The 12,858-nt window shown below is 42.2% G+C and overlaps 1 protein-coding gene across 5 annotated transcripts in view; it reads left to right on the top strand.

Annotated features, from left to right (window-relative positions):
• The window catches only part of atrn (attractin), a 418,894-nt gene that overhangs the window by 259,983 nt on the left and 146,053 nt on the right, over positions 1 to 12,858 (top strand). For all 5 annotated transcript variants that reach the window (XM_070866810.1, XM_070866809.1, XM_070866811.1 and 2 more), the window contains exon 26: positions 10,192 to 10,270. In XM_070866810.1, coding sequence (XP_070722911.1) covers positions 10,192 to 10,270 — 79 coding nt within the window. The remainder of the gene's footprint in view (positions 1 to 10,191; positions 10,271 to 12,858) is intronic.

The raw sequence follows: 12,858 nt of genomic DNA on the forward strand, positions 1-12,858 counted from the left end.
CTAATCCATCTACCAATTACTATAAATCTATGCCACCTGGTTATTAACCCCTCTGCTAAGGGAAATAAGTCTTTCCTATCCACTCTATCTTGGCCCCTCATAATTTTATGCACCTCAATAAGGTCTCCTCTGAGCCTCCTCTGTTCCAAAGAAAACAACCCCAGCCTATCCAATCTTTCCTCACAGCTAAAATTCTCCAGTCCAGGCAGCATCCTCGTAAATCTTGTCTGTACCTTCTCTAGTGCAGTCACATCTTTCCTGTAATATATGGTAACGTGGAAGACAAGAAAACTTGGATACTCATGTTTTAATAAGACCTAACTAAAGAATGACTTTATAAGTACTCTGTTTGTCCTTGTCTGCTTAGTGTCAGTGCAACCTCATTCAAATAGTTTATTTTCACATTGTACAGAGAAGTAGCCAACGCCAAAAGTTTTAGGTTTTTTCTGCAATTATGTGCAACATTTTCCCAGTAAAGGAAGAGCCGACTGTGACCTGTGACAAACTAGGACGTCTAAGGAGTATTACACCCCCATCTCCAAGACTTGAGTTATGTTAAAATGAGTGGGTAGACAGGTCACAGTAATCTCTTGGTGATGTGTGTAAGAAATGACCAGCTAATGTGCTGAAGATTGTTCAAGGTGATGTGTCATTTGGAGAGTAGTGAGGCAGGATGATGAATGAAGATAATGGCTCAGAAGTGCTTGAGCTGCTACTGCTGCAGTTTAGGGGGAGGACATTGTCGGAACATGTTGGCAAGATGTAAATGTCAGAAGTTCAACTCTGTCAAGTTCACTTAGCCAAGTATCAAAAGAGGTCAAAGCAATTTGAAGAGTTTCAAAGAAGTCTTAAAGTGTAGTTACAGTAAATATTTAGGATTCACAGTTTGTCACCAAATTTGAAAACTGCCTTGTGCTTTACTTCAAGCTGAAACAGGTAGACTTGCTGATCACAATGAAAGGTTAAACACAGGAATGCACACCTAATAATGTGGTATGTATTCGGCAGTGGATTCTACAGACTCTCAAAGTTTTAAATCCTAAAATCATGTAGAATCATAGAAATTCGCAGCACAGGAGGAGGCCATTCGGCCCATCGTGTCTGTGCCGGCCGAAAAAGCTATCCAGCCTAATCCCACTTTCCAGCTTGATCTCACTTTCCAGCTCTTGGTCCATAGCCCTGTAGGTTACGGTACTTAAAGTGCACATCCAAGTACTTTTTAAAATGTGGTGAAGGTTTCTGCCTCAACCACCCTTTTCAGGCAGTGAGTTCCAGACCGAGTTCACCCTCTGCGTGAAAAAATTTCTCCTCCACTCTCCTAATCCTTCTACCAATTTCTTTAAATCGAATCCCCCTGATTATTGACCCCTCTGCTGAAGGAGGGCCTACTTGTAAAATTGAGAAGCTGAGCTGAAAGGCTGTTTTCCAAAATGTAGGACACATTGAAGGAAAGCAGTTACAAAATAAATCTAGTCGCACTTCAGTAATGCTAGTTGAATTCTTCCAGAGGTTTAAGCAGAGGTCAGAGTGATGTCTTCCTCCAGCTTTATAAAATTTACATAAACAGAGAATGTTCACAAATATAATTTGGTTTGAGGTTTTAAGCCTGCAGGAGGTAGAAAAAACTGAGGGAAATAAAGCATACTACAATATTGAACTAGTGGGATGAATAAGATTGGGCAATAAGTCTTGATTTTAACACGGGTAAGGGGAAGAATGTATTTTCAATTTGACAATTTAGGACGAAGTCAAAGAAGCTAAGAGGAGCAATAGACATAGCTGTATTGAGGAAATATAAACCAGAAAGGTTGTATTATAATTCAGTAGCAGTATTATCCACAAGGAGGTGCTATCTATAAGTGAACCTCATGAAGCGCAATTTGCTAGCTATCACAGAGGGGAAGAACTGGAATAAGTACCTCTGAAATGTGAGATTTCTCTCTTTTTCCCGGGTGCAGGCTTTATGACAGGTACATCAAAAGAATTCTTCCTTTTAATAGAGCTGTCATTTTTCAGGAGGTGCAGGAGAGTAATGGGACTTGCTGGAACTGGCTTGGTGTCAGCTGTGACAAACCGCTTTCATTTACGTGAGTCTGTGTGGCATTTAAAAGAGCAATGTTTTCATTTAAAGCTGCCTATACCCACTGCGGCCTGCAGTTTGTCAGATAGCAGTTACAGACTTTTTTCTTTCCTAGAGGGTTAAAGCGCAAAATCAGGAGAATAAATATCACCGGCAATACATTGAGGTGCAGAATAGAGTGTTATTGGACATCTCGAGATGATCAAAAGAGACTGAGCAGAAGTTGTCTCACGGGTCTGTCAACGCACCCCTATGGCACAATGCTGAGATTTCTTTTGCTGGCGTAGACCAGGCGTTTTCTCAGCTAGTTTGATCAAGCTTAAGAATTCTATCACCATTATGATGGCGTGTCCATTCGTGCAAATCTCTTCTGCACCAATGCCATCTTCGCGGTTACCTCTGGGTATTTTGCTTTAGCAAAAACTCAATAATGGCTGCAAAAGGAGCTCATCTCATTTTCTTTTGCTGTCAGAAGACCAACAAACCTCTTTGACCCTGGAGAGCAGCAGCTCTCAAACAGGCATGGGCAAATAACTAATTTTGTCATCTCAGGTGAGCATTGGGAGGCAGGCTGCTTCTTTGCTTACAAGTCATCATTGAAATGGCCAATTTAGATTAAGCCACACCTGCCACAAACTAGAGTATCTGCATTGTTGGCTTGTCTGGGCCACTTCATGAGGTACATTGGAAGATCTTGGAGAATTTTTGTCCTGCCTTTTGGAAGTACTGACAGACCTTCCATTTTACACATTAGTGTACAAATTGGGTTAATAACCCACTACATTGTTTTATTTTATTTTTCCTTGAATAGACAATGCTACTAAAGCTACTTTTATTGCCCATTCCTAGTGACGATGATCCCATAATTACATGGGATATATGGTACAGAAGCAGGCCCAACCAGTCCATGCCAGCGTTTATGCTCCACTCGAGCCTCCTCTCGTCTTTCCAGATCTAAATCTATCTGCATAACCCTCTATTTCCTTCTCCCTCATAGGCTTGTCTAGCCTCCTTTTAAATGCATCTATAACCATTTGCTTCAACCACTCCCAGTGATAGTGAGTTCTCACCACTCTTTCGGTAAAGAAGTTTCTTCTGAATTCCCTATAGGATTTCTTGGTGATAATTTTATATTGATAGCCTCCAGTTATGTTCTTCCCCACAAGTGGAAATATTCTCTCTCTCTTCACTCTCTCAAAACTTTTCCTAATTTTAAAGACCTCTATTAGGTCATCCCTCAGCCTTCTTTCTTCAAGAGAAAAGAGATGGGTAGGGAATTGCAAGATACTGACCGATGACAGATGTTGAAGTGAGGATGATGTATGACTTAAGAGGTGATGGTGTTCTCACAACCTTGTTGCTCATATTCTTCTTGGTGGTGGATGTCACAAGTGCGAGAGTTGGCTGTGTAAGTAACCTTGGGTTCCCCCATATTGGTTGCTGGGTTTTCCCATCAATCCGAGGATATTGTGTGGTGCTTGGCATCACATTCTAGAGTTACAGCAGCAGGCAGTAATGATGGAGGAATCTACTCAGGTTGGGTTACTGTGTTTGTGGTAGTCTAAGCTGATTATGTATTATCGTCATAAACAGATGCAGATTTTTTGGGGGGTTTTAGTCAAGACCAAACATCTCATTACTGTATGGGATCTTGCTGTTCAGAAAATGACAACCATATTTGTTTACATAAATAATTGTATACTTTATCGTGTGTGAAGTGCAGCAGGACATTTGCGAGTCGAGAGTCATGATAAGACACTGTAGCAATGCAAGACTTTCTTTTCCATAGCTCCATTATTCAGATATGGCTGGTTGCTTTCCGTAGATGATGATGCTTTAGTCACAGCAGCAGAGGACATTGCGTATCTCCTAAAATGTACAATTATATCAGTCTGCATCACTTTACAACAGCAACACCTTGTATTTATATCACGTCGATAACACAGTGAAGCGTCTCAAGGTGCTTCACAGGAGTACTTTGAGACAAAATTTGCCACATAAGGAGAAATTAGGGCAAGTGTCCAAAAGCTTGGTCAAAGAAGCATGTTTAAAGGAGCATCTTGAAGGAGGAAAGAGAGGTTTAGGCAGGGAGATCCAGAGCTTGGGGCCGAGGCAACAGAAGGCAGGGCCACCAATGGTTCAGCGATTATAATCAGGGATGCTCAAGGGGGAAGAATTAGAGGAGTGCAGACATCTCGGGGGTGGGGGGGGGGTTGTTGTGGGGCTGGAGGAGGTTAACAGAGATAGGGAGGGGTGAGGCCAAGGAGGGATTTGAAAACCAGGATGAGAATTTTGAAATTGAGGTATTGTTTAACCAAGAGCAAATGTCGGTCAACGAGCACTGGGGTGAGCGGGACTTGGTGGGAGTGAGGACACTGAATTTTGGATGACTTCAAGTTTACATAGGGTAGAATGTGGGAGGCCAACCGGGAGTTTGTTGGAATAGTCAAGCCTAGAGGTAACCACGGCATGGATGAGGGCTTCAGCAGCAGATGAGCTTAGGCAAGGGCGGAAACAGGCGATGTTTCGGATGTTACATGCTAGAATAATGCTGTTTGACAATACTGCATTACTGATTGGAGGTAGGATGACCTTGCCTGTAAAATCGGCTCGAAGTTGTCATATGGCCAACTATTCTTGGCTTTGAAAAAGGTACTTTGAAAAATGTCCAAGATTCCTTTTCAGTTTAGCTTCTGTGCCTTATTTCCCAGATTTGCTGGAGCATATTGAAGATGCACACAATCATGCACACACTCACTTTTATTCTGCAATTATAGTTGCAGTCTATTCATACAGCTAAAATTGTATTTTTGACGAAGAAAGTGGTGTAATCTTCCTGAAAAATTTTATGAAGTGCAGGGTATCTGGTGATTATCGAGAATGAGGATTCTTTCAGCTTGTTGGCTACTAACCTGCCTGCCCCAAACGGTATTTGATCAATGTGCACTTAATTTGCAAAGTACCACTCGGGCTGAAAAGCTTATTGATTGGCAAAAGTAAGAAATTAAATGAACCAATAAATGCACAAATGTAGGTTAAAGCAATTGACTTGCATTTTGTCCCAAACTAATTACAAGTTTGTAGCGGCAAATAGTTGAGATTTCAGATTTCATTATGTTCACCAAATTATAGGGTCACCTCTCTTGGCCTACGTGAGTAATTTGTAGCTACTAGCTGTAGCCAGGATTTAGTAATGACAAGTTGCTGCCTGGTATCCCATCACCAAATGTAATTTGCATTTTAAGATCATACTTGGTAATTTAAGTCAAGCTATGATGGTATGAGAAGGATAGCCGAGTACTCAAATTTAAATGTCCAGTTAGTATTGATCTTTACCACACCATTAGAGCACAGTGAGTGGGAAAAGGTTAGGAGCATGGAAAATATTTGGATGCAAAGTAGAATTTAAGACCATAAGAATTAGGAGCAGGAGTAGGTCATACCGCCCTTCCATCCTGACCCGCCATTCAATAAGGTCATGGCTGATCTTCGAACTCAACTCCACTTTCCTGCCCAATCTCCATATCCCTTGATACCCCTGGAGCCCAAAGATTTCTCTATCTCAGCCTTGAATATACTCAACGATTCAGCATCCACAGCCCTTTGGGGTGGAGAATTCCAAAGATTCACAACCCTCTGAGTGAAGAAATTCTTCCTCATCTCAGCCTTAAATGGCCGACCCCTTATCCTGAAACTTTGCCACCTAGTTCTCGACTCTCTAGCCAGGGGAAACATAAGAACATAATAGGAGTTGGCCATACAGCCCCTTGAGCCTGCTCCGCCATTCAAAAAGATCATGGCTGCTCTTCGACTTCAACTTCATTATTCTCATATCCAAAAATCTATCGATCTCTGCCTTGAATATAGTCAAGCACTGAGCCTCCACGGTCCTCTGGGGTAGAGAACTATGTCCCCTAGTTCGTATCTACCATGCAAATACAGCAACTTCATGCCACTCAATGCATTTCACAACATAAGAAATAGGAGCGGGAGTAGGCCATTCGGCCCCGGGAGCCTGCTCCGCCATTCAATGAGATCATGGCTGATCTTCTACCTCAACTTCACTTTCCTGCACTGTCCTTTATCCCTTGATTCCCTTAATATCCAAAAGTCTATCGATCTCTGTCTTGAATATATAAAGACTGAGCCTCCACAGCCCTCTATGGTAGAGAATTCCAAAGATTCACCACCCTCTGAATGAAGAAATTTCTCCTCATCTCAGTCCTAAATGGCTGACCCCTTATTCTGAGACTGTGACCCCTGGTTCTCGACTCCCCAGCCAGAGGAAACATCCTCCCTGCATCTACCCTGTTACAGCCTGTAAGAATTTTGTATGTTTTAATGATATTACCTCTCATTCTTCTAAACTCCAGAGAATACAGGCCTAGTCTACTCAATCTTTCTTTATCGGACAATCCCCCATCCCAGGAATCAGTTTGCACTCCCTTTATAGCAAGTATATCCTTCTTTAGATGAGGAGACCAAAACTGTGTACACTATTCCAGGTGTGGTCTCACCAGGGCACTATATAATTGCAGTAAGATGTCTTTAATTATACTCTCATCCTCATGTAATAAAGGCCAAAATGGCATTTACTTTCTTAATTGCATGCTGTATCAGTGATTCGTGTACAAGGACACCAACATTTCCCAATTTCTCACCATTTAAAAATACTCTCTTTTTCTATTTTTCTTACCAAAGTGGATAACTTCACATTTCTCTGCATTATTACATTTGTCATGTTCTTGCCCACTCACTTAACCTGTCGATATTCTCTTGAAACCTCTTTGCATCCTCCTCACAACTTACATTCCCACCTAGCTTTGTACCTCTCAGCATCTACCCTGTCAATCCCCCTCAGAATCTTATGTTTCATTGAGATCACCTCTCATTTTTCTAAACTACAGCAAGTATAGGCCCAAACTACTCGATCTCTCCTCATAGGACAACCCTCTCACCCCATGATTTGATTTGGACAGCATTAATTTTTATCTTAACTGGGTTTCATTATATTGGGAGCCCTGCTAATGTGAATTGTTCGAGATGCCGATTGGAAATATAAATGTTATTTTTAACAATTTGTTGTGTGGTGGGAGACTTCTACTTGTTGTCATAGTCCCCCTTTTTTTGCTTCATCTTACTCTCGAGCTTGCAGATCTTCAAAGACCCATGCATTAAATCACTAGGATCTGCTGATCCCAGTTTCAAAACTTGCACTCCAGTTCATACCCAGACAATATTGTAAAAATTGCTTCCTAATGTCAATTTAGCTCAGATTTGTATGTTCAAACCCCACTTTAAGGGTGACTAGCTTGACACTCCAGTACAGTCTCAAGACATGGATAAAGGTAGTGTCCTTTGAAAAGATATTAAACCTATCCCAAAAGTTCAGATAGACACCAACGATCCCATGGCACTATTTGAAAAGCAGGGAGTTCTCCCAAGTGTCATGGCCAAGATTCCTCCTTCCACCAAGAAAACAAATGTTTATCTCAGGATTTGCCTACACCTCAAAATACACTCAGTCCTTTGGGATTTCAGGAAAAAAGTGGCAAGGTGATATATGTGCACAAGTCTTCATCAATATTGCCCAGTAAATTGATTCAAATATTATATAGTTAGTTATTTTTATATTTCAGAATTTTTGATTGGCAGTGAAATGAGAAGCTATTTTTCCATCTTCAATCACAAAAGGAACTTTGCCGACTAGCTGGTACCCACAAGTAGAAGTCTCCCACCACACAACAAACTGTTAAAAATAACATTTATATTTCCAATAGGCATCTCGAACAATTCACATTAGCAGGGCTCCCAATATAATGAAAATACAAGTGAGAACCAGGCTGAATATAGAAAGCTCAGAGGGAAAATGCAAAAGGAAATAAGAGGGGCAAAGAGAATATGACAACAGATTAGCAGCTAACATAAAAGGGAATCCAAAAGTCTTTATCGGCATAGCAATAGTAAATGGGTAGTAAGAGGAGGGGTGAATAGGGATCAAAATGGAGACCTACGCATGGAGGCAGAGATAACGGCTGAGGTACTAAATGAGAACTTTGCATCTGTCTTTACCACAGAAGAAGATGCTGCCAAAGTGATAGAGAAAGAGGAGATAGTTGAGATACTGGATGGGATAAAAATTTGTTGATGAAATACCAGAAAGGCTGGCTGTACTTAAAGTAGATAAGTCACCAGAACCGGATGGGTTGCATCCTAGGATGCTGAGGGAATTGAGAGCAGAAACCTCGGAGGTACTGGCCATAATCTTCCAATCCTCCTTGGATATGGGGCTGGTGCCAGAGAACTGGAGAATTGCAAATGTTACATGCTAGTTCAAAAAAGGGTGTAGGATAAAGCAGCAACTACAGGCCAGTCAGTTTAACCTTGGTAGTGGGGAAGCTTTTAGAAATGATGATCAGAGACAAAATCACTTGAACAAGTGTGGATTAATTAAGGAAAGCCAGCACGAATTTGTTAATGGCAAATTGTGTTTAACCAACTTGATTGAGTTTTTTGATGAGATAACAGAGGGTTGATGAGGGCAATGCAGTTGACATGATGTACATGGATTTCCAAAAGGCATTTGATAAAGTATCACACAATAGACTTGCCAGCAAAGTTAAAGCCCATGGAATAAAAGGGATAGTGGCAACATGGATATGAAATTGGCTAAATGATAGGAAACAGAGAGTAGTGATGAACGATTGTTTTTTGTACTGGAGGAAGGGATACAGTAGTGTTTCCCATGGGGTTACTACAAGGACCACTGCTTTTCTTGATATATATTAATGGTTTAGACTTGGGTGTACAGGGCACAATTTAAATATTTGCAGATGACACAAAACTTGGAAGTATAATGAACAGTGAGGAGGATAGTGATAGACTGTAAGAAGACATAGATAGGCTGGTAAAATGGGCAGACACATGGCCGATGAAATTTAATGCAGAAAAGTGCAAAGTGATACATTTAGGTAGGAAGACCAAGGAGAGGCAATATAAACTAAAGGGTATAATTCTAAAGGGGGTACATGAACAGAGGGTCCTGGGGGGTATATGTGCACAAATCATTGAAGGTGGCAGTACAGGTTGAGAAAGCTGCTGAAAAATCATATGGGATCCTGGGCTTCATAAATAGAGGCAAAGTGTACAAAAGCAAGGAAGTTATGATGAACCTTTTATAAAACACTGGTTCGCCCTCAACAAGAGTATTGAGCCCAATAGTGGGCACCGCACCTCAGGAAGGGTGTGAAGACCTTAGAGAGGGTGCAGAAAAGATTTACAAGAATGGTTCCAGGGATGAGGGACTTTAGCTACACGAATAGACTGGAAAAGCTGGGGTTGTTCTCCTTAGAACAGAGAAGATTTGATCGAGGTGCTCAAAATCATGAGGGGTCGTGACAGAGTAGATGGAGAGAAACTGTTCCCATTGGCAGGGGTAGAGAACCAGAGGACACAGATTTAAGGTGATTTGCAGGAGAACCAAAGGCGACATGAGGAAATACATTTTTACGCAACAAGTGGTAATTGCAGGGCTACGGGACGGGGTATTGGGACTAGCTAAAGTGCTCTTGCAGAGAGCCGGCACAGGCTCGACGGGCTGAATGGCCTCCTTCTGTGCTGTAATCATTCTGTGATTCTATTCTATGAAGCTCATCAGTCTATTTGAGTCAGGGCATGCCCTGAGCAGTGGCTCTTGAATTCTCCTGTTTGTCAGCATTCTATCTGCTGTATTCTAATAAAGACTGTTATTGCATAAAATGTTTAGGGATTAATGCTGCCTTTCAAAAGTTTGAATAGGGATCTGCAGATGTCTCAGTATTTGCAGGGGATTCACAGATGTTTCAGTGTTTGTAGGGGGCCTCTGAACTATTGATCTATCAATGCCCCTTGAATAAGAAATCTCTCTTGAATATCAAAATTGATCACTTTGAGTCGTAGTTCTTAGTTTAACAAACTGGCTGACCTTCGCTATGGGTTATTCAGCTGACTACCTTCTCTTTCTGACTGTCTAGTTCATTGCATTAAATTGCCTGCTAGGGAGTGTGTATTAGTTTGAATGTATTTCTCAGAGTTGACTTCTTTAAAAAAATATATATATATTTATTTTGCAGTTGTTTTCTGTCGTTACTGTTGGTGGCTGCTGTGGTGTGGAAGATTAAACAAAGCTGCTGGGCATCGAGGCGGAGAGAGGTAAGCTTGTGTTCCAAGAAAAAAAACAACTGGCTCCCCCTCGCCTCCAGCACCACTAAACTACACCTGTGTATTTGTCCTTAAACTGTGAATCACTTGAGAATTTCTCTTTTTCAATATAAGGTTGCACATTAAACTCTCCCAGAGTAGTGGCTGCATTTAAATAAGCTGTAATTTGTGCAGATTTAAGTAGTTTTTCCTGAAAAAGATCATCATTGCATTAAGCGCCACATTAATCAGACACCCGTAACAGACACAAAAATAAACAATATGATACTTGATTGTGGTCATCAAAATTGTTACAATAATATCGTAGCAAGTTTTATTGTCCCAGTCTATTTTTTTTAGTGCAAATGATATATCTACTTAGTAATCGCCCTGTTTTCGTGCTACAAAGTTTGTGTTAAGTGACTTAATCTGGCCATTAAAACGAAGAAATAACAAGTTTGCAAAATGAGACCATGAGCTAGAATTACAGTTTTGTGTTGTAACATCTTGTTGATACTTGTCCAACGGTGTGTGTAGTTTTGGGAGGTGATAAGTGAAATTGGTGCAAACTGGCGTCATTAAAACCGTAACGTTTTTCTTCAGAAACTTGGATAATCTATTAACCAATTCTTTCAGTGAGCCCTCAACTTAAAACAACGGTCGCTAAATATATGATGTGTATGCGCAATGCTGCAGTATTTGGCTAATGCATTCATGAATTATGATAAATCGTGCACACATTGCAGCAAGGGGTCTGCAGCTAACGTTTCTCCAAGTTTTTCCCCTTACTGCTGCTTTTCTAAAGGCAGCAACCTGTATTTGTGTGGTTTCATGTGACGCTGCAACCTCCATGTTTTTGCCCAAGTACCGTTTCTTTGAGAGTCAGAATGGTGAGTATTGGGATATTTGGCCTTGGAGACCATTGCAAGTGAGTCCAATTCGGCCTTCACTTGGTGTCCACATACCAATACATCCAGCTTGTGTGGCGGTCTCAATCTCTCCCTTATCCCAGGAATGCTGAAACTAACTAATGTCACAATGTGTAAGGTTGGCCTGCAGCACAGACCCCCTTGTATTGAACCTGCTATACGCCTCATTGCTGTACCAAAGTAGTACATTTATTGATAGGTCATCCGGTCTGGGCTTTAAGAGTTGCTTTCCATGGAATAAATTAATTTTAAATAATGTGGCAATGCGTTGTCTGATTATAGCTTTTGTAAGTCTTAAAGCGCAGTGGTTTTTAAACACGTCTTGGAAGCACAAATGATGTGCTGCACATAATTTATGGGGTCGAAATTGCCCCTTTCTATAAGGCCACGTGTGGGTGCAGACTGGCCGCCGAGTCTCCGTGAACGGGCCTCCATTTTAGAAATTGCCCTTCCTCAGTTTTGGAGTGGTGTCGGGGTCTGCTGTTTTCCTGCTGCGGCATGCACGCGCCAGCCCCTTAACGACCGTCGACGACCCTTTCCCAAAATTGTCCCTTTCAAACATTGCCCCATGGGAGTGGCCCCACCAGTAGGTGCCACTGACGGTTTTTGCTGTCTGTACCCTTTCAGTGGCTTGGTGGGGTGGCCGCCCTTAAGGGGAAGGTGGCGCTGCCGGTGACTCCATCGTACTTTTTTTTTTTGTCAGCCGACTGCCATGTCAGGCCAACAATTCTGCCCGCGGGTTCGACCGGGCTACCAACAGGCCGCCTGGTACCTCTTCTTGGGTGCCAGGCCGCTGGCCCGGCTGAAGCTCTCCCTGATGGCCCAGTGGCTGAAGTGGCTGCAGAATTCGTAGCGCCCCCCCCCCCCCCCTTAACTGAAGGGGAGGGACGTTGTGACGTGCCAGAGCGATGATGTCATCAGCGCGGCGCTGATGTCTTCGAGCGTCGGCTGCTCCGACCCACCCTCACTTCCGCCCCACTTCAAAAAAAAAAACACCAAATGCTAACTTTCTCCTGATTGGCCTCCCCATGCATTGGGGCAGACGGAACACATCAGAAACTATGGCCCCAAGTTTCCACATGATTTGCTCCTAATTTTTCGGAGCAACTGGTGGAGAACGGAGTATCTTAGAAATCGCAATTCTCCACATTTAAGTTTTCTGCACTTCTCGTCATGTAGAACAGTTTCACTTTTGAACAGAATTTTTTTTTCAAAAGGGGGCGTGTCCGACCACTGACGCCTGATTTGAAAGTTTCCACAGTGAAAACGTACTCCAAACTAACTTAGAATGGAGCAAGTGAAGATTTTTGTAGGCCTGAAAAAACCTTGTCGACACATGAAAAAAATCAGGCGCAGGTTACAAATTAGGCGTCCGGAACTAGGTTGGGGGAGGGGGGGAGAAGGGAAGTCATTACATTCTTCAATAAATCCTTAGTTATACTTATACATATATAATACAAATAATTCCAACCTGAATAAAAATTTATAAGCAAAGAAAAGATTAAATAAACCATGTTCCTACCTGTGAAAGTGCTTCAGGCAGGGAGAAGGCTGCAGGAAGCCTCAAGTTGAGACAGCCGTTCACGACGGCAGGGGGGTGAGGAGGCAGTGAGGAGGCAGCCGTTCCTGACGGCAGAGGGGGGAGGAGGCAGCCGTTCCCGACGGCAGAGG

This window comes from Pristiophorus japonicus, chromosome 2 (assembly GCF_044704955.1).
Source record: "Pristiophorus japonicus isolate sPriJap1 chromosome 2, sPriJap1.hap1, whole genome shotgun sequence".
In the NCBI taxonomy this organism is placed as follows: domain Eukaryota; kingdom Metazoa; phylum Chordata; class Chondrichthyes; family Pristiophoridae; genus Pristiophorus; species Pristiophorus japonicus.